Source organism: Copadichromis virginalis, linkage group LG13 (genome assembly GCF_057382275.1).
Source record: "Copadichromis virginalis isolate Kocher_CV1m ecotype Utaka linkage group LG13, C_Virginalis_male_GT1.1, whole genome shotgun sequence".
In the NCBI taxonomy this organism is placed as follows: Eukaryota; Metazoa; Chordata; class Actinopteri; order Cichliformes; family Cichlidae; genus Copadichromis; species Copadichromis virginalis.
This window is the reverse complement of record NC_140630.1, coordinates 17343851-17370591: the sequence shown is the minus strand read 5'-3', so window position 1 is coordinate 17370591 and position 26741 is coordinate 17343851. Positions and strand designations below refer to the sequence as shown.

Below are 26741 nucleotides of genomic sequence, written 5' to 3'. Positions count from 1 at the left end.
GTCGGTGATTCTTTCTCTGCAAGACTCTGTGCAGTAGGTTTGTAGTTCATGAGTTGTCATCGACTCAGATTTTTGTTATCATGACCTCCACCTGCCTTTTTTCTGTTTTGTTGCGGTGCATGAACGGTAAAGGTGAGAACGGAAAAAGGACAAACTACCACAACAATAAACAGATGCTAAGCTGGAATAAAATGAGTAATAATATTATTAGTTATTTAACACAAATTGCTACTGCTGGGTCATTTGAGCTGCAGTCTAATCAGGGACACTCAGACTTCCCTCTCTCAGGCCACCTCCTCCAGCTGTTCTGGGGGGACACCAAGGTGTTCCCAAGTCAGCCAAAATGTGTAATCTCTCCAGCACGTCCTGAAACTGCACCAGGGAATCCTCCCAGTAGGATATGCCCATCCTGGTCAGAAGCCTGAAGCTTCAACCCGCTGCTTTTTTCTCAGAGCAACTGTACTTTGAGTTCCTTCCAAATGACCAAGCTCCTCACCCTGTCTCTAAGGTGAGCCCAGCCACCCTTCATGGAGGAGGCCCATTTCACTTCTATTCACAGTCTCATTTGTTCCATCACCACCCAGAGCTTGTTCCCACAGGTGAAGGCAGGAACGTAGATCAACGGCTCCACTTTCACATTCAGCTCTCTCTTCAACATGACACACCAGTATAGCGTGCACATCCAAGTGGGCACAGTACCAACACCTGTTAATCTCCCGCTCTGCTCACCCTTATTATTGAACAAGACCCCCCCAAGATACTTAAAATCCTCCACTTTTGGCCAGCAACTCATTCCCAATCTAGAGTGGGCACCCTTTTCTGACTGTGACTCATGGTCTTACACTTGAACTATAACTTGGAACCCAGGGCAAGCTGGAGGTCGTTGTATGACGAACCCAACCTATCTGCAAAATGCAGAAACATGATCTAGAAGCCACCAAACTCGACCCCCTCTAACACTTTTAAAGTTTGTGCATAAAAAATGTTGAACAAAATCAAAAGTTAGGATTAAGGAGTCAGCGTTAGCTCCTGGCACAAACTGTTTGTGCTGATATTAATGTCACAGGGGGTTTGAAGCTCTGCAGTCACCGAGTCAGCAAATCTTTGGTAACTTTTACACACCATGTGCATCAGCACTCGGCAACCACGCTCTGTAACTTTAAATGAGCGGTTCCTCAACCCCTTGCAATAGTACCACTCTGAGTTAAATGTTGAATATCTTGGAGGTAAGAAGGTTCATGAACTGACTTGTTCCAACAGTGGTATCCTATTACAATATTACGATCAAATTCAGTGAGCTCTTTGGAACAACCCATTCTTTCATAAATGCTTGTAAAGGCACCTGCGGCGATGGGAAAACACCTGAATTCAAAGATTAAGAAACTCTGTGGCCCTCTGTGGCCGACTCTTTCATTGCTCCATGTTAACAATTAAGACTGCAGTTTTCTTTCATTGTTGGTTCATTTAAGTTCAGATCCCTATTTAGGAGTGTTCTTGTTTTATTCGACCTATTTAAAACATGAATATATTTAATTCACCCTCACAGGAAACCAACAAAGCCATACTGTACTAAATACTCTGAGTGACCTTTTCATTTATAGTTTCAGTTCTGGTAACAATGCAAGAAGGCTCACTTAAAAGAAAAATATTTCAGCTTCACGGCTGAATTATTTGCATCTTTTTCAAGTTATGCCTCGCCGCATAGAAACCACAACGTGACAGAATGATGGTATCGCTATTTATTTATCAACTCAAAATGATTATACATGAATTAGTTGATAAGGCATTGATCTACTTGCAGTCAGACCCAGTTTTCGGCCGTGTTCTGGCTGTCAGATGAACGAATTATCTCCTGTCATGACAATGTTGTACTTGACCATGTTAGCTTTCCCAGTGAGGACAACCTCTCGCTCCCTTTCACCCACTCACAGTCATACACTGCTGCCTTGTCAGAGTGATAGATGCCCTGCTTTGATGTGTTGTAGTTAAAGCTCCTGTTTCTCTAAGGAGAAAACGATGACCTGCGATCTGCTCACTGTCTTTCACTCAGTAGGACCCGCAGGGCTCACTGACAGCCCCGATCCACCTCGGAGGTCCTTCTCATGTCTGTCTTAGCCACTTGCATCTTTTAATCCTCTGAGTTTTAAAAAGCATCAGGTCATATCGGTATTGAGTGCCCAGGGAATAAATATTCTCTCAGGTCTAACCGGTAACAGTTTGATCTGTTCTGTGTCCTTTAATGCAAGTGTAAAACAGACACATTGAGTGTGCTACCCACTGTTTGCCGAGAAGGTCAGGCGCCACTTTGTGTGCCTGAGAGCCTTTGCTGGCTCATCAGAATGCAAAGACATGGATCAGAGTAAGGGAGAAAACAGGTGGAAAGAACATGACCCACTAAAACGAATGTTATCGTAGCAGGAACCTAGAAAGACACTTACTGACATAGATTTTCCAGATGTGATAAACAGAGGTTTAACTGTGTAGAAAAACAACAAAAGGTCCTGTGAACCAAAAAGGAGGTTGCACAGACTCACTTCCACGTGACAGAGTGTCCTCTGTCTGCCCAAACGAACACGCACGTCAATTCACACGCATGCTGAGCTATACTAATGGTAACATTTGCCTCTACCATACGCCCCTATGAACTTACTCAGCGGACAACATTATTTGTAAACTTAACTGAAATTAAGACGTAGTCCTATAATGTCATGACTTTTCTATATCAGGGGTATTTAATTAAAATTTAAGGAGGTCCAGTTAAAACTCCCTCAAACAAACATTACAGTCCAGTACGTTTTATTTTTAAGTAGCTTAAAAACGTTCAACATTATTTCAACAATGTTTATTATTCTTTTTTTTTTTTAATGAACTGGCGTGCAGTCTAATAATATAATAATGACAGAATGTCATTTTCTCGTTTCAAGTAAAATAACTTTTGAATTCAAATGTCTTTAAATAAAGTGCTCAATTTAAAATGTTAAAAAGTGTAGTTTGACTTTCTTCTTTGCTTCGTTTTCTTTAACCACATTTTACGTGTAAACCCATCTCAGCTTTAACCCTCCGTTTCTTTCTGTGTGTTTCCTGTGTGCATAAATTGACCATCACAAAGGAAAAGGCAGCACAGATGAAAAATACCTTTACTGTAAATACGAGAGAGTAAAATAGAAACTGTCCATCAAAATCCACAGTCCACCTATTGGTGACCTGGGATTGATATAATTTATTATTAGTGTGGTTTTATCATACATATAGTGGCAATATTGGGGGAAACCAATCAGATATAGATTGTACATAAAATATACTTGCAGCCAGTGTTGAACCCTGTCTTTTATTGTCCAAGTTTGAAGCCTTGGGTTTGTCGCTTTCTCTGTTGCAGTCTTTGAAAACTGGATGAGAGAGCAGAACTCGTTAGCGAATGTTAGCATTAGCTAGCTTGGTTAACTCATTCTGATAATTGTATTGCACACTCACAAGGTAGACATGCCTATTTCACAGTAAACAGGACATTAAGTTACAAAATGACCAAATTTTTCTGCAATGAAGAAGATTTGAAACTATCTGTTGAGGCTATAAACTGCTTGCCTGAGGCAAAAACTTAAGTGAGAAGCAGAATTGTTTTCTCAGACTCTTGTATACCATAGATGACTTTTTCTACCACGAAGAGTCACCATCTGGCCATTAGGACTGCTTCACAGACCTGGAGGCTACATCCATCAAGTTTACATATGAGCATGAATGTCATGGTAATTTAATGCTTTTAAGGCATTAGGTTTAGAGTAAATGGTCACTTTCCATTAATTCTGAATTATGTTTACAAATAGTTTTAACGTAAATAACAAATCAATCAAATTATCTGTTGATCTGTTTATCTTTTTCAGTCTATGTTGCAGCTTTCTTGCTGACACATGGAAGGAATTTGACCCTTGTTCTTAGAAGCTCTCAATATCCTCTTAGTCTCCGCAGAGAGCAAATTTACTTGGAGAGCTAAATATAGAAACGAGGAAAACAAAGCACTGAAAATATGGACATACTCATTAGCACTTATATGGCAAGTATGGTATAAACTGTGCTTCTTGTTTTAGAGTGCATAGAAGTGTGTAGAAGCAAATATGCATACAACATTCAGAGCACTTATTTGCATAGATGTGACGTGAAAATAACTTTTGTTGTCGTACATTTCATACATCAGCCCTGCTCCCTGTATTACAGTCATGCCTTTCTTTTCATCGCATATGACCTTATACAATGCTAAAATACTTCCCTTTAGCACACAGATATCATGATTCTGTGGTTTTGATAACAGAGCCTAAAGGGAAATCAGAGTGTAGAGGAAACGCGCAAAGCACTCGAGCACACGAGCGATGCAAAGTTTCCCCTTTGTGTCCTCGCTGTCTAAATATTCACACACGATCACAAGTCCTGCATACTGTGAAGAGCATATGGCCCCTGTGTTACGACTGGGCTGAATAATTAACACTGATGCACAGTGCCCTTCTGTCACTGTGAAACTGAATTATTTACCCTCAAATCCATTAGCGTGAACACACACGCACCCACATGCACACAGAGGCCTTGTGTATGATTTTTGTGCCGTCCACTCATTCATCAAATCTCTGTCTGCTAACAAAAATGAAAATATTTGCCCGGCATCGTGTCGAGGAAATTAAATGAATCTCACTGACTCATGCAAAGGGAATAGTGGAAGTTGATGCAGCAGAGTGACACACGAGGACCGTTCCAACACCTGTAGGCGTACTGTACATCAACAGACACACAAATACGTGCCTAAACCTGAGCTTCGTCCGTGACAGGAGGAAGCAGAGAGGAAGGGAGTCTGTCTGTGCACCTGCCCACCTAAGAAGGGCTACAAATAGACACCACCTGCATACTGTGTTTTTCTACACATAGTAGGCCTTTCTGCAGTCTTTCACTTTGCTCCATCCTCTCCCTGTTAGACTGTTTCTTGGTGTTATTATCAAGTTTGGCTTCTGGGGTTGTATCAAATTAAATTACAAAACAATTTGTGCCATAGTTCTTAGGGAAAGTGGTTTTAGATGAATAACCTGTATTCTCATCACCATGACTCAGCATCTGCTTGCTGGTTTCCCCCCTTACCAGGCTTACCAACAGCCTGCATCCACTGAAGCATGCTTATTAAGCTCTTATAAGGCCAGAGGCACAGTAATGCTTTAGAAAAAATGTATGTTTTTGTGATATTATTCATCTTTAATGTTATCAGTGTGTCTTCTACAGAGGTTACAATCTTTGTGCTAGAATGTAATTCAGCAGATGAACATAGATGATGACAAAATCTCTTCAAGATCCGCTCCTATGATACTTCTAATGTTAGACATGGTTATGATTGGAGATCATGGTTAAGGCACAGCTCCCTGGGGGTAGAGTGTGGGGGGGGGGACACATCCTACAATAATGTTGTATAAATCACTTGATTTGAGATGAGTCGTGCAACTCCTATACCCAACAAAATGTTAAAACCTAGGGCTTTGTCACTGTGTGATACATTCACTATATTTCCAGAAGTTATTCACTTCCATAGCCACAGGTGAATAAAATCGCCTGTCTCATGTTTGCAGGCTGCTTCTGCAAACATTTGTGAAAGAATGAATTGCTCTCAGGAGCTCAGTAAATTCCAGCATGGTACCGTGATACGATGCCACCTGTGGAAGAAGTCCAGCCATGAGATGACCTTGCTATTAAAGATAAAGTAGTTTAAGAACTGCACATGGAGATTTTTGTATGAAGAGTTTCAATGGCCCAGCAGCTGCAGCCAAGCTTTCCATCAGAATGCAAAGTTTTGGTGTGGTGTAAAGCATGCCATCACTGGACTCTAGAGCATTGGAAACCTTTTCTCTAGAGTGACAAATCATGCTTGTTCATATGACAATCAAATGGATGAGTTTGTGTTTGGGGGTTCCCAGGAGAATGGTACTGTTCTGACTGCGTTGTGCCAAGTGTTAAGTTTTGGTGGAGATGGAATTATGATGTGGGGTTGTTTCTCGTCCAACATCAGTGTTTGATCTCACAAATGCACTTCTGGAAGAATGATCAAATATTCCCAGAAACACTCCTAAACCTTGTGGAAAATCTTCCCAGAAGAGTTGAAGTTTTTATTGCTGCTAAGGGTGGGCTGAAATCACATTAAACCCTATAAGAATGGCAGACGAGCAAATACGTTTATGCATCTTTAAATTCTCCTGTATTGTTACTTAGTGTAAATCCAAGATACAGATTCTTTTGGTTAAGTCCAAACTGCAGCCATGGACAGCATTCACAGTTATAGCTGGACTCATGCTCTGTCCCCATACGTGTGATATGCTAACTTTGTGCAATGTAATAAAAAGTACGTACATTTACATGCGCCATTTGGTGCAATAAAGTTGGGCAAACAACACAGCGTTCTGTAACCTACTGGTTTATTCGATCAGGAAAGTGGAACTTTGACAGACTAAGTTAATTTTTAACTGCACAGATGTTAATTCGATATTTTTCTGTTTGCTTTATTAATGCATTTTATGAATATATTATCTTAGCACCAAAGCCAACAGCAGCTTCTCCTTTCCAGTTCTGAATTGAGACAACAGCATCCATTCAGTACAAAGTACAGTGCAAAAAGAAGGAACAAACGCATGTTTAAGAGCTTTGATACTGTCAGTTGGTTGAAGAGTCTCAAGAGACATATGGAGGCTGTAAAACGCGTGAAGGATTTCAAATATCAAGTCAGCAAACAGCTACTAGTTTGATCCTTAGACCCCTTTGCTCTCTGTAGTCAGGCTAAGAAAAGATTTTATGGTAATTACCTGTGGTTAGGCTATAAAAACTGTCATTCTAATTTATTTACGCATATAAAAAAAGCTTAGCATAGCACTTTTTTCACACATGCAGCTGTGAACTTTTCTAGACTTGTGTGTGAGCAATCAGCTCAGACATTAAATGGTGTTTAACCTGAGAATTTAGTAGTACAGGATGACTTTATGTGTGCTACAAGGGAGCTAAGGGGTGGGGGGCAACATATCAGTGTATGAAAAACTAAAACTTCTCAAGATAATATAGTGGCTCGCTTTTGACTCTGCAGTATGGCACAGATAGTCAGTGAAAGCTGCTGAGCTCTCAAAGTGAGGAGACTATGTCAGTTTCCTCAAGCACTTTGGGGTGATTATTGAGATGGATGCAAATGACTGCTGACATGGTTGCCAATTGAGAATATTTACCCAAACTTTTCTTGCTCCCTGCTTTAAGTTGCCTTTCTCAGTGTGTAAAGGCTCTTGATTCACAGTATAGTCATAGTCAAGAGGGAATTTGTATTTCTGCTTTGATCTCTGCAAATCAATGCTTCACGTCTTAATGAATTACTGAATAGAGAAGCTTTTAGGTGTGTTCAGGCTGAATGGATGATTCAGCTGTGACATGTTTTGACAAAGTCACCTCACCGCACAATAGTGAAATAATAAGAATTCATTTCAATGAAAGTTTTAACTGCACAAATACAAAACTGGAATTAGCTTTGACATCTTGGTTATCTTTTATTTTTTTCCTGTCTGCATCCCGCTCTCTCTCCCCCCTTCCCTCCCTTTCTTTTACTTCCCCTGTCTTCCTGTCTTTTCTCTCTCTAGGTGGCGGTGAAGATAATAGACAAAACCCAGCTGAATCCAACCAGCCTACAGAAGGTGAGTTTATGTTTTATGACCACATGGTAACATTGATGTCTTGGTTACAGTGTTCGTGGGCTTTTCCGATAGTCTTTCCCGAGTTCTCCCCACTCTGTTCTTTGCTCTTTGAACTCAGGATGTGCTATTTTACATAATGTAATCAGATGTACTCAGGAGAGACCACAGGGCTTGTTTAATCTCCAGCCACAACCTCCTTCACTCCTGACTCTGTTGTTTGTGGTTACGGGCAGCTAAAAATACACTTGCTGTCCGGTTTGTCACTTCCCTTGTCTAGCAGTCATAACCAATTAGAAAAAAGGCTGTGGGACTGTTTCCTGATTACTGACTCCCATTAAACACACGTGGTTATCTTTGTGCTCTTTGTCCATATATTGCATTATTAGCTCTCAAACCAGGCTAATCCAGGTTCATCTTCAAATAGGTCTTTGAATATATGTGAAAAGGGAAGGAGTGCTCAAAAGCTCCTCACTTTCCCTAAATTTCGTCACTCCAGTGGTTTTAAACTTAAGCCAGTCCTCACAAAGAAAGCTATCCAAGTAAATGCACAGACCGGTACACATACAGTCATCATCGCAGATTAGAACATGTGGAAGGAAAGCAAGAGCTGCCAACATCACCTACTGCGAGTCTAAAAATAAATCAGGTGTGCAGCTGACTGACTGGAATTCTTTTCATGATCATGACATTATCGTAGCGCGGCTCACCAGTGCTGCTGCTCTTTTACTTTCCGGTTTTTGTAAAAGATGAAAAAATTACCTAGCAACTGACTGACTCATTTTGATAATGGACAATTATAACAACCACACCTACATAAATGACACTTGATGGTGTCTTTGTAGGCCACCAGGGTGGGAAAATGTTGCCCCCTACAAGCTTCTTAATGACAAAATAATTGCGATTAGCTTCTAAATAGTGCTTCCACCTTATGTTGGTCTGAATGGAGATGAGATGAGTGAACTCGGTGAGTGAGTGAAGGCTGGCCTAATCAAGCAGAGTGTAATCATAAAGGGCTATTGTGAGACCAAATCTGGTTCACTGCCGAAGTCCTTCTTTGGCATCTGTAAAACACGGTGGTTTTTCGCCTATCAGGGCATTTCTAACACGATTATATTCCTGCAATTGTCTTGGATCTTAATGGGATCCGACGGCAATTCTTTAGCCAATCAGTGTGTAGTTGCTGTGAGAGTTTCAAGCTCTCAGTTCCACGCTCATCTAATCTGACCGAGATAATTCTCGTTGTTTGAGCTCTTTTGTGTCGCAGCCTATTGTGTGGTTTCTAATCTGTGCACAAAGTGAGGGTAATGAACATTTTGTTTTGTGCGTATGTGGTGGATTAATATTCTGCATAGAAACTGACTGGGACACTGCCAGATTGGGTCATGAGGAGTTTCATACCGGATGGGTTGGGTTGTCCGCTGTGTAGTGTTGAATGTAGCAGGACAGATGTATCACGTGACCGTGCAGCCCAGTTGATCAATTATTCAGTGGGCTTTCATATGTGAGCTGCAGCACTTATACAGCTTTTTTTAATATATAGGGGATAAAGTGTTTTTAATATTACATCATACAGTACATTGGCGTTTGCATTCACATTAGCAGATGATGTCAAATGTTCTGTATTTGTATCAACTGTAGAGTCTTGTTATGTATCCTTATTTGGAGCATATACACAGTTATATATTTTCACGCCCTCTGCTCCATACTGTAGATTCCCGTAATAGTATACAGATATGCCATCTGCAATGCAGAAGCTCGTCTTGTAATGCAGCAGCCGTCTCCTGGACTGAATCGATCGTCTCATTGACCCAGAGTGTCCTATGCTACCCTTGTAAAAGCTCCATCACGAATACATTAAAGGGAACATGTGCTTTTTATATACAGTTTTCTGCTTGGGCACTCTTTCGACCTTGGACTGATCAAATAATGCCTTGGAAAAACCAAAGAGAAGCAACATTGCAGTCATTTGCTCTGTTTCCTGTTTTTTTGGAGGTTTGTATTGCTGCTGATTATCAGTTGAAAGGCTGGAAAAATAATAACAAGTGGGCATCGAGAGTGCAAAAATGAGAAATCACCACTGTGCTATAATATGTAGTGTGGATAATTTAATCTCGCATTTTATCAGAGCTTTTCATAGATCTAATTTTATTTTCAGCCATGGTTTTTGCTTTTAACGATGATGAAAACAAGATTATGGAGATTCTTTTTTTCTATGATGCGTTTGTATTGTGTCGTCTAATAAATCTAGCATTTCCCTTTATGTTTCTGTTCTATTCTCCATTAAAATCCCCCAAGTCACACCCTGGCAGGCTGACGCATTTTCAGTTAGGTTCACATTTGTTTGTTTATTTATTTTTCAGTCCAGTTATAATTAAAATTCAAGAAAACACAGTTAAGGTTTTTTTTTAAAAAAAGAACCAAAAAAGAAAACCTTTACAATATTTAAGATTAAAATAAAACAAAACAAACCATGATCTTACCAAAGTCAGTCATGATATTTAGATTTTTCATTCACTCTTAAATGTTTCCTGGGTGTACAAAATATTCATCCTGGTCACTTTGTTGGGTACACGTTACTAGCGCTTGGCTGGACCCTCTTTTGTCTTCAGAACCATTAATTCTGCTGCTGGAAACATTCCTCAGAGATTTTAGTCTGTATTGACATGATAGCACACATCCAGGATCCATGAATCTCCTGTTCCACCACATCCCAAAGGTGCTCTATTGGATTGAGATCTGGTGACTGTGGAGACCTTTTGAGTACAGTGAACTCACGGTCATGTTCAAGAAATCTGAGCTTTGTGACATGGTGCGTTATCCCACTGGAAACGACCATCAGACCATGGCTACACTGTGGTCATAAAGGGATTGACATTGTCAGCAACAATACTCAGCTATGCTGTGGTGTTTAAATGATGCTCATTTGGTATTAAAGACCCCAAAGTGTGCCAACGAAATATCCCCCACACCATTACACCACCACTGATATGTGGCATTTGTTCATGCTAAATTTGAACTCTAGGTTCTGAACACTGCAGCAGATATCGAGATTCATCAGACCAGGAAACATTTTTCCAATCTTCTAATTGGTGAGCCTGTATAAATTGTACCCTCAGGTTCCTGCTCTTAGCTGACAGGAGTGGAACCTGCTGTGGTCTTCTGCTGTAGCCAGTTCCTTCAAGGTCTGACATGTGCGTTCAGAGATGCTCTTCTGCACAACTTGGTTGTAACGAGTGATTATTTGAATTACTGTTACATTCAGCTCAAGACAGAATGTCGCTTTTCGCCTGTCTTCTGGCCATTTAAAGTCATTTAAATCACCTTTCTTCTTCATTCTTATACTGGGTTTGAATGTCCTAAATGCTCAGAGTTGCTGCCAGTTGATTTAATGATGTCATATTTGCATTAGCGAGCAATGGAATTTGTGTCTACCTAATAAAGTGAGTATATTAAAATAAGCGATTTTGTTGAAGGCACTCTTCAAATTACAAGTCTAGACCTAATTTCACTGTAATGCTTGAGGCTGTTTGGGCTGCTCTATGACCCTTCACCAATGAGTAGATGCAAAATTTAAGCAGCTATACACAAATTCCCCCCTTTCGACATCGGTATCATAGTAGTTTTTGTATTTTTACTACACAGCTGTCTGGACAGCAAATTGATTATCGTGTGATGTAGATTTTCATGGTTAAAATGCTGGTCTGCATAGCTAAGTAAACTATATCTGGAGGCAACACTAAATACGTGGATCGAGAAGGATTGTCCAGTGCATTTAAAAAAAACAAAAAACTAATCTGGACTTGATTAGACCTTTTGTACGCAGGGCAAACATGGAGAACATTTGAGCCATTCATGCTGACTCTGTTTCAGTGTGGGTTTGAGATGCCTGATTGGGCCACATTATTCCTACACTCCCTGCCACTCTTTCATGTTAGCCTGTCAAAATGCCACTAATATTTCTTTTTATGGTCTCAGAGGAGCCAGGCTGTGGGCTCACCATCTGGCACTGTAGGCACAACCATCGCCCTGTCAGATCTTTTACTACCACACGCATGCACATACACACAAACCTGTATGACACACAGAGACATAAGCAGAAGATATTTGGTTTATGCAGAAGGCTCTAGCTGGCAGAATCTCTGGGGATTTTTTTTGTCATTTTTGGCAACATTATGCACACATTTATGCATTAGTGTAGCTAGCATCCTCTCTGATTAGAATTAGCTTTATTTCACATCAAACAGCACTTTAACACTTATTTTCTTAAGCATATCTGTGTGAGCCCACAGTGTCCCGATCACTTGATTTTAAAGAGGGGTTAGCAGAGGCCAAAATGAGTCATGAGGTTACAGCGAACCTCCCCTCTTTTTCTTTATGGCCCATTGGCCCTGATGTGACTTTGAGGTGGTTTCAGCCCCAACAGGAAATGAGGTCAGCTTAGCATCCAAAGCACCTCCTGAGATTCGCCACAGGAAATGCATCACATGTCATCTGTGGTCAGGGTTGTTGACGTTGTCATGGTTTTAGGCATTTTAGCCCTAAAATAGGCCTCTCCGCTAATCCCCTCCGAGCAAACGCTGCGCTCATCCCATCATCCCAGCGCTTTCTCTTTGTAATCTGTAAATAAGAGTTGTTTTCTTTTTCATCGCTTAAAAGACGCCAGTGAAATATGGAAGGTTGCATGATTGGCATGTGGTTCTCTTCTGTTACACATGACATGTAAAAGACTGAAGAGCATGAAGAGGGTAAATTAAACCCCAGAAACACTGGCAGCTTCTCTAGTTATTATTTTTAACATGGCTCAAAGCTGCAGTACCAACCTTTACCCTCACTCTTATATCCGAGTGTGACTGTGTGAGAAACTGCTCCGAACAATACACGGCGACTCTGTTTGTGTATTCTACAAAAAGCTCACTATGGGGTCAAGCTCTTGTAAATGGGTGTTGTTGATGTCTGTCTTGTGCCTGCCATTCTGCATTAGCCAATGAAACGCTGTTGAGCCTATGGGCTAGCGAAGCTTTGGTCTTGTTCAGATGAGCGGAAGGTGATTGGACGGGCAGCACTTGTGTTTGAGGTGAATCATAACACAACTGAAACGCTGGCTAAGATATGCACAGATTTACATGTTTGTGAATATTTTCTGTTCCATAAGACATATTATACAAGCGTTAAAATGAGTTTTGGTGTAAGTAAAGTGTGTTTTGGTTTTGTGGATTATGAATAACGAGTGGCTCATAGTTGCAGAGTGATTGAAAAAGATGTGTGCCTTTTCTTGTTGGGTTTTAGCACCTTGGGAGTCGAGGATGGGATTGTTTCCTGAATATCAGTGATGCCTGTCTGTTTGTCTTTGTCTCTCACGGTCTTTCTTGGAAAAACAGAAAGCTATGGTTATTTACTGATATGTGGTTTTTTATGTAATATTTGAGCACTTTAAACATGCACGCACGTACCCATTAGAGGGATGAGGGCTTCCAGACTACTCATCCTATCAATAATCTCCATGTTGAATGAGCAGCTGTGCTGCTGTGACTGAAATAGTCCAGCCAGTTCTTGTAAGTGTTCCCAGTCTGATATCTGCTCCTTCTGTATGGGGACTGCTGTAATTAAGGCTAGTTTGGGAGACTGGGTGCCTCTGGGTGGCTGGAAGTAGGTCACTGGCACAGACTACTGAGATTCAACCGCATTGCAAATGATGTGTGCGATGCAAATTTGTTGTTTTTGTAGCTCTTTCTGTAATCCTTGTCTACCTGAAAATCTGCTTTATGCCAGGCTGTGACCCCCCCCCCCCCCCCTTCCTGCATCTGTAGATATTATTGATATTAATAGTAGATTGGATCAAAGACCGCTAACTCATTATCTCCTGTCAGCCTGCATGGTGGCTACATCCTTATTGAGCTTATATCGACAGACACAGTGTTTGTTGTTGTCGTTTTCCACTGCCCTTCTCAGATTTGTTCTAATTTTTGTTTCCAAGTGGCTGCACGCGTGCTTCCCATGTGAGGGGCTTTAGGGCAATGACGCAAACGAGAGAGAGAGAAAGAGAGGCGGAACAAGGCAGAGACGGGAAGAGATAAGAGACTGAGATATTCATCACTCATCCAGAATATTACAGATTTTCTGTCTTGACCAATGCATCAGATATTAAAGCACGTGCATGGATGGATGTGTATCGGAGGTTCTAACTTTTTTTTTGGGGGGGGGGGTTGTTTTTTATTCTTGTGTAGTGCGGTAGATCTTCTGGTTATTGTGTCAGTGTGTTTCCACTCTAATTGACTTTGTTACCACGGGGGAACCTCTCAGGCCAACATGGCAGTTGATGAGTATGGAGCAAGGTTTGCCATGCAGAAGCCTGCTATTCTGAGGCACTTGGATCAGGAAGATTTTTGTCCCATAACAAATTCAGGCTATAAAATCTGCATGCACACATTCCTTTAAAATGTCAATCTCAAAATAGTTGCATTAATGTATAAACGTGAGTGTATATATCGTACATGTACATCGTACAAGTGAACACCATACACTCAGTCTGTAGGAACTCTATATTTGTGCCTGTTAATATGCTGTAAACTGTTTTCATATTAGTACAGAAATAGATCACACAGATTAGGTACAAAGCCATGAGAGGGATGCTAAAAGTTTTTGCACAGTGAATTTGAAATCAGTCAACATGTGATGGAAGTGCAGACTTTCAGCTTTAATGCAAAGATGTTTAACAAAAATTTCCTATTAACCATTTAATTTTCATACATAGTTGCTCACAAGTATTTGGACAAACTAACATAATTTTAAATATAAGGACTGTTTTTGATAGTTTGATGAAAATCCTTTGCAGTCAGTCACTAAAGATCACCAAACGCTGTTTCCTCCCATGAGATCCTCTGTGAGGGCCCGTCACTGCAGCCACATTCAGATGCTGCTTGTTTGTGGGTTGATCTGCATTCAGTTTCGCCTTCAGTACCTGAAAACCATGCTCTGTTGAGTTGAGATCACGCGACTGACTTGGGCATTGAAGAATATCCAATTTCTTTGCCTTGAGAAACTCTTAGGTTGTGTGCTGTTAATTCAGTTTTGCAGCATTTGGCGAAATGACCAGAAATGAGCACACAGAGTATCGCCTTGTGCACTTGTTCAGAATTCATCCTGCTACTTCTATCAGCTGTCACATCATCAGTAAACACCGGCGACCCAACAGTGACCTCCTTCCACTAGCAGCAATACATGTTCACGGCATAACACCGCCTCCACTAGAGGTGGGAACCATACATCCCACGATACGATATTATCACAATACTTAACGCACGATACGATATTATTGCAAGTTTTTTTTAAATATTTTGCGATATTCAGATTCTGTACATAAAGGTAAACTTTATCAATATTCATTTTATCTAATATCAAAGTCTCGCACTCAGTCTTTCTCTCATTTCAGTCAGTTTTATTGTTGACAAACTGAACGGTTTGTATTACAGTCTAGCCCAGCTTAACTGAATGCAACCATCTGGTACAATTATAGCTATTTTGAACTATGAAATTTATGAAAACTATGCAGCCCATTCAGCAACTGAAGAATTTGAAAGTAAATTAAAACAAAATATCATTTTACATTAAATAAAAAAGTTTTAAACCTATCCCCACTAGTGGGGATAACCCAAATTGTCACTAGGTGTGAATGTGCGAATGAAAGTGAGTGCGAATGGTTGTCTGTCCCTGTATGTTGGCCCTGCGACAGACTGGCGACCTGTCCAGGGTGTACCCCGCCTCTCGCCCTATGACAGCTGGGATAGGCTCCAGCGCCCCCCGCGACCCTGAAAAAAAAAAAAGGATAAGCGGAAGCGAATGGATGGATGGAAAAAAGTTTTAAACTTAATTAAAATAAAACATGTCTTAAATTAAAATAAGTAAACTGTCATGTTTATTGCTGCCAAAGAAAAAGTTAAACACATTTGGACAGTGAAGGAATGTCAGGATTCTTGCTCAGAAAAAGGATCAACATGCTCTGAAGTCAGAGCACAAAAACCTTTTTTGTAACAAAATATCGATTTCTGCTGTCCCTGTATCGATACATTATTAGCAAACAAAATATCACGATACTACACAGTATCAATTTTTTCCCCCCACCCCTAGCCTCCACCATGTTAGACAGGTCATGTGGTATGACCTGCCTAAGTCTAACCTGACCTTCTTGTTCTTGAGTGTAGCCAGTGGTTTGCACCTTGTAGATCCTCTACATTTGCATTCATGAAGGCGTCTCTTCATTGTAGACTTTGACAGTTATACATCTGCCTTCTCAGGAGTGTTCTTGATTTGGTTAATTGCTGAGAAGTTGTTCTTCTTAATAATGGAAATCATTCTTTTAGCATCCGGTTTAGTTGTCTTCTGTGGTCTTTCGGGCCTTTTGGTGCTGCTCAGCTGGCCAGTGCATCTCTTTTGGGCCTGATAATTAAAACGGTGAAAAGCTATAAAATGAAATTCAGATATGTCTGTATTACTGTGATCTGTCATGAAACGCCAAAGAAGCTCGCTTACTTAATAGGGATGAAATATAATTACATTTTTTTGCTATTGTCAATAAATGTCATTAACATGACGATGAAAAGGACATTTTTGAAACTTTATGATGAAGATTTATTTACAAAAAAAATGTCTTGGACTGCTTATTTTGTACTGTTGAGAACATTTAGAGCAGTGGGAGGAGTGTGGGCTTGCCTCTGAATAAACTACAGTGCCCATCTACATTGTAAAGAGGGAAAATGCCACCGAGTGTGCCTTACTGATGTGGTTTTAATATTTTCCGGACAACAACGGAGCTCTGTGGCACTGGGAAACAATCTATGCTAGTCTTCAAACCACACTTGTTTGGGGGAAAAAGTGTTGTTTAGGTTTAAGAAAACTTGAGACTTTTTCTTGCATTATTCGTGTGTGGGCGTGGGTGTGTTTTTTGGATGTTATGAGAGGAAGAAAAGAAAAAGTGAGGCAGGTGAGCAAGTAGAGACAGGGACCCAAAGAAAGAATTAGAGTGAGAGTGAGTACCTGCATGTTGTTGAACCAGACTGTGGCTCAGAGGTCCCACAGAGTCAGGCCTGCTCACACTGGTGTAATAGCTGTGTTTGATGACCTAGAAACATAGACTATCCCGGCACTTATGTAAGACCTAAAAGGCCACTGAAAGAAGTCGAACAAACACGCTCATATAGACACACACACCACAATACAGTATCCATTCTCTTCGTTTAATTTGACACATTCGATAACGACATATTTTTCCTCGTTTTTAGAAAAGACCGTGGATCAAAGCGTCGCTCAGTTTTCACTGAGTCGAAGCCAGCAAATGGCAAAAATCTGTGTTCTGCCTCAGGTGTGAAATCCCAGTCGTGTTGGCGTTGAAATTTAACACTCAAACACAACCTCAGCAGAGCTCTGCTGAGAATCAGCAGAATGTAGACGATTCAACAGCACCTCTAAGTGGCTGCAGAAGCTCGTCTGACATAAACAGCCGTGCCAAGACTGAGTTTTAAATGATTCTGCTTTCTGACTCATCACTCAGATGTTGCACAGGGAGGCTCAGAGAAATTAGATTTTCCTTTAGCCTCCTGTGGCTGGGTAGAAACTTTCTCCCTCTGCAGTAGAGGAACCTTCTTCTACATTTTGTTTTCTACAGTTATGTGACTAAGGCATCAGCATCATTTCTGCATCTTTTTTGCATGCTAAGATGATTACATTAGGCAGCAGATGTCTGACTGGCTCTGAGCCTGTGTACTGCCTCTCTGCAGTGGCTGGCTGTGCGTGCGATGCTGCTGACTGGCTGTTTGGACAACCGATTGGCCGGCTTGCTGGACTGCAGCGTGTCGGTGGAGATGTAATTCTCTACCCTGTCTGTGTAGGGCAGGGTTTAGCACAATGTTGTCGCTGCGCCATGTTGCTTCACACAGTCCAGTTGTCCTGTCATCCTCAGGTTCTCTTATGGTTTCGAAGATCCGTGTAATTTATTGTGGCTGAGTTCCCTTCACTTAACTCCTCTAATCAGTGCTTAATAAGTGCTTTCCCAGCAGAGCCCGAGCTGACACTAAGTGCTCATTGATTGTAATTTCATTTGACATGTTTGTGGGTGCATTAAATGTTCCTGTCTGTCTCTACAGCTCTTCAGGGAAGTCAGAATAATGAAGATTTTGAATCATCCAAATATAGGTAAGCCCAAACAGCAACCTACAAGACCCTCAGTGAGTTTGGATTAGTATTTCCCTGTGAAAGCACACTGTGTAACAAGCGATCCCCATTAAGTTACTGCCTTATCCATGAAAACATCTCACACTTTGATAAGATTGTACTTTCCTTCTGCAAATTATTCTTTTACTTAGAATACTGTCCAAAACTCATGATCCACACCTCATTTTTTTCTTTTCTTCTTAGCTCGTCTTGAGCAATAGTTCTCTAGGCTTTCTTAAGGTCTTTTAAAGTTTTTCTTGGAACATTGGCTGCAGGGAAATCTCCTCCATGCCATGCAATATCACCTGGAAAGTGTCTGATTGAAGCAAAGGTTTTCATTCGTCAGCGTGACAGTGATCCCCAAAACACTGCCAAATACAGTAAAAGCATACCTGGAATAGAAAAACACACAAAGGAACACTATCAGTCATGTTGGCCTCCCCAGAGTCTGGGTGAAAAAGCAGAGTGGGATCAACTTGAGAGTAAACAGAATAAGAGGCCGCCAACATCCAAAGAAGAGCTTTAAATGTCCATCAAGATGTCTTGAGAACTATTCCTGACAACTACTTAAACTACAGTTCAGGCTGTGTTAAAGAATGAAGGTAGTCATACCAAATATTGACTTTTAGGCTCCTTAGAGTTGCAGAAACTCTGTTTTGTCTTATCTACTGTGTGTTTGAACTTGTTTAAATAAATCGCAGAACCTGCTTCCCATTTTCCTAGAAAAATATAAAGAAATGATCACATCTTGATCTGACTGTACAAAAGTACAAGCATAGTTAGCAAATGGTTTAATGCCACTTTGTACCATGCTGGCACCATTCAGACTCTGTTAAGAGTTTTATTGCATTAGGATAGACCAGACCAGCAAGCTCAGCTTACACCAAATCACAACCTTCAATTAGCTTTTGATTTACTTCATCTCTGCCTCCTTTCCCCACTTTCTCCTGCAGTGAAATTGTTTGAGGTGATTGAAACAGAGAAGACTCTTTATTTGGTGATGGAGTATGCCAGTGGTGGTAAGTGAAGCATTAATTCATGTCCACCAAACAGGTGACATTTTGTTAATTTTTCTGAGTGTCACTCTGTTGTGTTAGTTTAACTCTAAAATTCATTGCAAAAATGCTTATTTACAAATCTGTCACTCCAGCTAGTCACCATTTCAAATTAAATATTAAACATGTTATTTGTTGGGTTACCTCAAAGCAAGCATTAGTACATGGTTATTGATGTGATTTTTATCAATATACTTATTGATAATTATATATTTCTTCTTTCTACAGGTGAAGTGTTTGACTATCTAGTGGCTCACGGCAGAATGAAGGAGAAGGAGGCCAGAGCCAAGTTCAGACAGGTGAGTCATCAGTATCGCAGCGCTCACGCCTCTGTCGTCATTCCCTTACTGTTTTTTGAGAGAAGACTGCATGCACCAAGATCAAGCTTTATCACTGACTGCAGAGGAAAGAGGGAACAACTTCCTTTTAGATGCTGCTCTGACATCTAGTGGTGCTGCAGGAGCAATAAGGCATCTACAGTAGTTTGTGAATTTACTAGTTTCCTTTCATGCTTGGCCTGAAAGTGAACAGAATTCAATTTTATTTTTATTCTTTTTCCTTCGGTGTAACGTCGACAGGGTCAAAATCCAGATGTGTTCATTTATGTCTGAGTGCATGCAGGTTTGTGGCCTCTTTTAAATAATAGCTTGATTAAAGATCATGTGCAAATACTAATAAAATGTTTTGCTTGCATGAAAGCTCTCTTTCTTTGTTTGTCTCACGTTTTGAGATAAACAATGTCACTGCAAGAATCTTATACAATATCCAGCCTTCTATTTTTCTTAACTGCTAATTCAAATATTAATTTCACTGGAGGGTCTGAAGCCTTTTCCAGCTGGCATAGCATGAGAGGCGAGGTGCACCTGATCAGGTAGCTAGTCTTTTGCAGTTATATTCACATCTGTGGCTAATTTAAGGGGTTTCCACACCTGTGGAAATCGAACTCTGATTCTGGTTAATTTTCCCCTTTCGTGCAGTTAGTTTGTGCAGGTGTGATCAGACAAAACAACCGCACCGTGACAACTGGGGGGAGGTGGTCTGGAACGGTTCATTTATGGTGTGAACGTAATCCAACCCCGATCTGAACCAACTACCCTGGTGTATGTTACAAGTTTAAGTTAAAAAACAAAAATCCCGTAGAAACGTATTTTTGTTTTGTTTTTTATTCTAACTGCAGGAAGATACTATAGATGTGCAAAGGTCTGCATGGGCTAGCAACTAACTGAAATGAATGTAAATTCAGTTTTCTCACCCAACACCTTCTTCCTGTATATACCTTTGTTGCTCCCGCCCCAGCCAATGAGTGCGCTGAATGTTCTCACGTGGTTTGTTGTGATGCGTTTTGGTTCACTTGGATTTCACTTGGATTTTTGTCTGTGTGAAACCAAACCAAACCCTGGGATGAAGCTGCTAGTTTACAAACTCATCAACTGATTCAGAGTAAACAAGCTATCGGTGTGAAAGCGCCCTTAGAATCACCAGCTAGTCCTACGAAAACAGTTTGTGAACAAACACCGGTTTGATTAATCAATAAAGAAAAGGCTGCAGTTTGTGTGCATTTCTATGTAATGTACATGATATTGTACATGTATTTAACTGTCATGATGCCTGTTTTTTTTGTTTTTTTTAATATTTCAGATTGTGTCTGCAGTGCAGTATTGTCACCAGAGGAGGATAGTACACAGAGATCTAAAGGTGAAAGTTTGTGAGACAATTTCTCCTCACGATTATCCACATCAGTCACTTCCTGTCGGTGTTGACAGTCCACGGTGTGCTTTGCCTCTTTTTCTCTTCACTGCAGGCAGAGAACCTGTTGTTAGATGCAGATATGAACATCAAGATAGCTGATTTCGGCTTCAGCAATGAGTTCACTGTGGGCAGCAAACTGGATACTTTCTGTGGCTCTCCGCCATACGCTGCTCCCGAACTCTTCCAGGGGAAGAAGTACGATGGTCCAGAGGTGGATGTCTGGAGTCTAGGGGTTATCCTCTACACACTGGTCAGCGGCTCACTGCCCTTTGATGGACAGAACCTAAAGGTGGGCAGCTGTTTTGTTTGTTTGTTTGTTTGTTCTAAGTAGTTCATATTGACTCAGGAACTACTTGGAAATTTTAATGTTGCAACTGGTGATAAGCTTGGAAAAGTTTTTTCTCTGTGAGCACTTTCCACCTCTGGCTGTCCACATGTCGATAAAGTGCTCTGTGTGTTTCAGATAAAATGCTTATGTAATCATCTGATCTTAAGATCATATTGCACTTGGGTCTTGCAGATATTCTCAGTTGTGTGCATTCAGACAATAGAAAACACTGATACAGTGTACATAAAGGGAGGAGTTATTTTTCTACCAGGTTTCATCATGGTTAGTACAACTGTGGTGTTGCTCTTGAGTTGAGTTACAAATTCCTTTATTAATTGTCCACATCACAGTTGAGAGTGAGGAAAAGCTTTTTGAGAGACAAGTCGTATAGAAAGAAGAAAAAACAGAAACCAACAGTAAAACTACAAATGCAAATCTTTTCCTCTGAACTTCAGCGCATTTTATTAAAAAATATTTATTGTCCAAATAATTATAGCTGAACCGTAACAGTGTTAGTAATTAGATCTTTTATTCATCAGTTTGAATACTTCTGTTTGAGTATGAAATAGCTTGAACTCCAAAAGCCTGATTACCGTAAATGAAGTTGGGCCAAAAAAAAAATCTGAGCCATTCTGACAGACTTATGATGTTCACACGAGGTGGTTACTTCAACCATAAAAAATTAAAGGTGGAATTTACTGTGTATTGTGTGTAATGAGACATGCGCATGAATTCATGTTCCTTTAATAAAGCAACAGTTTGGACTAAATTTAGTCAGATTCACTAATGTTCACAGCAGGGCTGAATGACCTGCAGTGTTATAGGCGCATTGATCAATATCTTTACAGCCACAAGTACAGCATGTGAACACAGCCAGCCAAAACGGAGCCATAGGAGAATAAATATTTGACTGGCATTCACCACTTGACTCTAAATAGCTACTGAGTGCACACTTGATGAGTAAATAAGCAACATTATAGAGCGATTGTGTTGTTTACGCTGGGGTCTGCTCCTTTCAAATGGCTTACATGGGAAAAATGATGCTGTTCCTTTTATTGTTAAACTTTGTTGCTAAATTCTCCTCCTGTCTGTCTGCAACTTTGGTGTGCAGGAGCTGAGAGAGAGAGTCCTGCGAGGAAAGTACCGTATTCCCTTCTACATGTCCACAGACTGTGAAAACCTGCTAAAGAAACTGCTCGTGCTCAATCCCGTGAAACGAGGCAGTTTGGAGGTAATACCTGTGTTTGCATTGATGCAGCTTAACAGTTATTTCCTCTCCAGCAAGTAGTCAAAAAGACAGTCGTAACCATGTGGAGTGATATTGTTTTAATGTCATGGAAGCAGGTAATTGCCACTGTTGGTTGGTGGAAAACAAAAGAATGGTTTTAATTTTATAGCCTGTCAGAGGAATGATATTCTTCAAAGAGTGGACTTAAAATTTGATTTCACTACAGCCTTCATCAACAGAAAAACTAAATGGAATGGAAATAATCCTTAATTTTGTGTGCAAAATCCTTATACGATGTGCATTCATTATTATGAGCGTGTGTTGGGCAAGTTACTTTGAAAAAGTAATTAATTATAGTTACTAATTACTACTTCAAAAAAGTAACTGAGTTACAATATTCTAAAAGTAATTAATTAATTGAAAAGTAACTATTGCGTTACTTTAAAAAAGCGTTTAACCCTCTGGGGTCCAGGGTATAATTGGCCATTTTTAACTACTTTTGATTTTCCCTCCACATTTTACCTTTAAAAACTATTTACTTTGTCTTGTTTGGTATCATTCTTTTCAGCACAACCTCACCTGTCTGAATTTCATTTTGACATACTGTATTAACACAATTGATTTAAAATCAGACAAAAAACATAAAATCTGAGTAGAAAAAGTTATTTTTACTGTAACAACCACAAACATGTTTAATGAATCATATTTCATAACTTTAAATGCAAATATAAATTGTCAATTTTAAAATCCTATGCACAAGTTTTGCAAACAAAGTTATTTGCATCCATTTACCTTTTACCTTGATTTTTTTAAATAACCATTTCAAACTATTTACATAACAATCAGCTGTTCTGCATTCAATAAGATGCCACAAATTATTTGTGCCACTCCAAAACAATAATTTCTGTCCACTATAAAGGAGAACATCACAGCCTGATACCTGCAGGCCTGACAGCAGCAGGTGTATCACTCCTGTTTCTACCTGGAGACAGCAGTCGCCTCATTGTTCTGACACACAACACAAAACTATCCACAACACTACACACTAACTACACAAGACAACACATTAACTACACACTCCAAACACGCTAAACGTCACAAATCTCTCACATATCAAAACTCGCTCTCTCTTTTTCTGCTCTCTCTCTCTCTCTCTCTCTCTCTCTCTCTCTCTCTCTCTCTCTCTCTCTCTCTCTCTCTCGCCGTCACTCCTAACTTCCCCTGTTTTTTGGGGGGTTTTTTGCTCATAAGCAGAGAGTGCTTGCTGCGCTGTCCTTAGGCAGTAAACGCGACTAAGCTATTGAGGAAAAAACCAGAGTCATTTTTATCATGACTCTGGTTTTACGTAGCCTATCAACACAATTTATAAACTGGTATATTTCACCTTGTTTCTTTGTCTTTAAGTGGTCATGTGATTGGCTTACCACGACTACTTTATTCTTCCTCAGTCAAACAGCAGCTCTCATGCAATTGTTTTGCCCCCTGAGCTCCAGGTGTTGTCCTAGACAGTGATTGTGATTATCATCCGCGGGAGCACGCGCAGCTGCTTAAAGCTGTAGCGCCCAGATTACTTACGTAAACAGCTACTTCCGTGCAACTGATATAAGATGCGGTAAGCTGAACACAGCTTCAACCTTCTGTTTGTTGGAAAATAGTAACGGACCACATTTCCTTGTTAGTAACTGTAACGGCGTTGTAACGATAGGAAAGTAATTAGTTAGATTACTCCTTACTGAAAAAAGTAATGCCATTACTTGTAACGGCGTTATTCCCATCACTGATTATGAGTTTTTCTCCTTTGCAAATAGTGTTTGGACACTCATTGTTTACAGGTCAATATCATCCCTGCATTCAGACCCAGGCTCAATAGTAAAGATTTCTCCAGTAATAATAACAATTGATCGCCATGTTGTCAGACTTTCGTCAAATTCCTGTTGCGTGTTGCATAACTGATTAATTACGAGCCGTTAAAGAAGATATGCATGATTTTTAATTGCCTTCTTTCTTTGTCAGCAAATCATGAAAGACCACTGGATGAATGTAGGTCACGAGGAGGAGGAGCTTAAACCTTACATCGAGCCTGAGGCGGACTTCAGTGATTCATCTAGAATAGGTGTGTGTTTGTGTTTGTGTTGATCTCATTCTTTGTCATTTAAAATTCTGGGATTCTCGCCGCTAATGTTAACTGACTCCATCACTCAGAGCTCATGGTGACGATGGGCTTCCCTAAAGATGAGATCACCGATTCCCTGCAGAATCAAAAATATGACGAAGTCATGGCCACTTACCTGCTCCTGGGAAGAAAAGCCCCGGAGGTGAGTTTGTTTGACTTGCGACTCATTGATCGCCTACATCACCTCTGCAGTGAGTCATGTGACCACATCCGCCTTCACGTTGCAGTTCGAAGGGAGCGAGCCTCTGGCTAACAGCATCCTGGGTCAGCGACAGCGGCCGACCAGTGACATCAACAACAGCTCCAGCATTTCTCCCGCCCATCCCAAGGTCACGCGCAGCATCTCGACCAATCAGAAGCAGCGCCGCTACAGTGATCATGGTGGGGATGATGATGATGATGGTGGTGGTGGTGGTGGTGTCGTAGAGAAGCCAAGTAAAGTAACCTCATCCTTCCCGGCTCTGAGAGTGCTGCGTGTTGTGTAGAGGGAAGTTACTCTCAGTCACTGATGATTGGCCGAATGAGTGTACACTGCTGAATAGACCTCAATAAGCTTTACAACAGAAACATTTTCCCACCGTTGACACTAATTTAGGAACTTTCCATTCCTTGTGCTCTCAGATTTATTTATGGTGGGGGAAAAAAGTCTTTAAAACCTCGACAGACTAACTTGTTTGCTTAATGTGGTCTAATTTTCCTAAACAGTGAACCAACGCTTAAATTTCAAAATCAGTGACTCAGCCTGCACACTGCACTGGTTGTGTAGCAGCTTCCTCCTAAGTCTTGTGGGGCCATTGTGTTTGGCGCCATCTTCTGGCTTGCTGCTTTCCTGCAGCTCCCTCAGGAGCAGCACCTCAAAGCATGTGGAGGGAACAGCTCTGCTTGATATGTGCTCACCTTGGCTTCTGTATCTGTATAACTCGATGCTGCCTCTGAAAGATTAGATGATGTATAAATCCTGGCTTGGATTGGCTTTGCTTGATACTGTCCTCGTCTGTTCTTTTTCTCCTGAAAGCTTAAATGTTGGAGGTGTAGAAATAACGACGCGCTTGGTTAAACATAAGTAAGTCCAATCCCGTTTGTTTGTGTGTGCGTCTCTCCTAGTGGGTCCGTCTGTGCCGCCGGCGGTATCGTATACAAAGCGTGGCCAGGCTTTGAGCGTGGAAAGTGACCACAGGGAGGAGTGGGACGGAGCGCGCCGGCTAGAGCTCAGCACTTCAAAAGGAGACGTTCCTGCCTCACCCCTGGGGGTGCAGGAGAGGAAGAAAACCACAAGTGCTGTGGGGGTGAGGAAGTGGGCACTGTACACTGCGTACTCCTGAATAAACAACTTTTGACAGAGCCGTGTTTAATACTCAAGAAAACGTTTTGTCCTTTTTATATGATTCACAGTAATTTTAAGTAAATTTTTGTTGTCTCTCTGCACAAGCAGACCAACGGGTCTATGACTCGCAGGAACACATACGTGTGTGAGCGATCCTCCACTGACCGCTATTCAGCTATTCCCAATGGCAAAGACAGCAGGTACGTGCTAATATTTAGATCAATCTACAGATCAGTTTTCACACCTGTAGTACTTTGCTCTGTTTTGTGTTGGTTTCTTCACATACACTTAAAGATACAAGTGAACTAAAATGCGTCACTAGAAACCACATGAGAATGCTGAGTTTGCTTATTGGTTGGAAGTGCCTGGGGCACAGCAACAAAACTAATAACAGGATGGAAGAGTTGTGATCTGGGCTGGCAAGCAGTGGGTTCATTTTATGCTTAGTTGCTACATTTTGTGCACTCTGCTGCTTCCCAGAATGCAAGGCTTACCTGGCTACAGGAAGGCATGTAGCCCAAAGTTGCAGTGCACACCTGGTAGCTAGCTCAGCTTAAAGGTTTTCTTTCTCTCTTTATCCATCCATCTGACACACACTGAACAGCACCTCCTGTGGGTCTACAACAGGGGTGGGCAACTCCAGGCCTCGAGGGCCGGTGTCCCTGCAGGTTTTAGATGTGTCCTTGAACCAACACAGCTGATTTAAATGGCTAAATTAGCTTCTGAACATGTCCTGAAGTTCTCCAGAGGCCTGGTAACCAACTAGTTATCAGGTGTGTTGACCCAAGGTGAGATCTAAAACCTGCAGGACACCAGCCCTCGAGGCATGGAATTGCCCACCCCTGGTCTACAAGAAGGCACGCCAATGTCTTCTCTTTGGGTGTCACCTGACTGGGCTCCATGGGCTAGGGCTAAGGCTCGGCCACCAGCCGCCCTCCCTCGACAAGGAGCAAAACAAACCAGAGTTTGATTTCAAGCGGGGCAGGTGTGAAAACA

General features: G+C 41.0%; 1 protein-coding gene across 2 annotated transcripts in view; it reads left to right on the top strand.

Annotated features, from left to right (window-relative positions):
- Nucleotides 1-26741, top strand: part of mark1 (MAP/microtubule affinity-regulating kinase 1) — a 36173-nt gene that overhangs the window by 3342 nt on the left and 6090 nt on the right. The window contains exons 3-14 of one of the 2 annotated variants that reach the window (XM_085477651.1): nucleotides 7632-7685; nucleotides 17822-17870; nucleotides 18842-18907; nucleotides 19172-19242; nucleotides 20582-20638; nucleotides 20745-20981; nucleotides 22132-22251; nucleotides 24262-24361; nucleotides 24451-24563; nucleotides 24649-24856; nucleotides 25526-25707; nucleotides 25854-25945. In XM_085477651.1, coding sequence (XP_085333777.1) covers nucleotides 7632-7685; nucleotides 17822-17870; nucleotides 18842-18907; nucleotides 19172-19242; nucleotides 20582-20638; nucleotides 20745-20981; nucleotides 22132-22251; nucleotides 24262-24361; nucleotides 24451-24563; nucleotides 24649-24856; nucleotides 25526-25707; nucleotides 25854-25945 — 1349 coding nt within the window. The remainder of the gene's footprint in view (nucleotides 1-7631; nucleotides 7686-17821; nucleotides 17871-18841; nucleotides 18908-19171; nucleotides 19243-20581; nucleotides 20639-20744; nucleotides 20982-22131; nucleotides 22252-24261; nucleotides 24362-24450; nucleotides 24564-24648; nucleotides 24857-25525; nucleotides 25708-25853; nucleotides 25946-26741) is intronic. The other variant, XM_085477652.1, reaches the window with a different exon arrangement.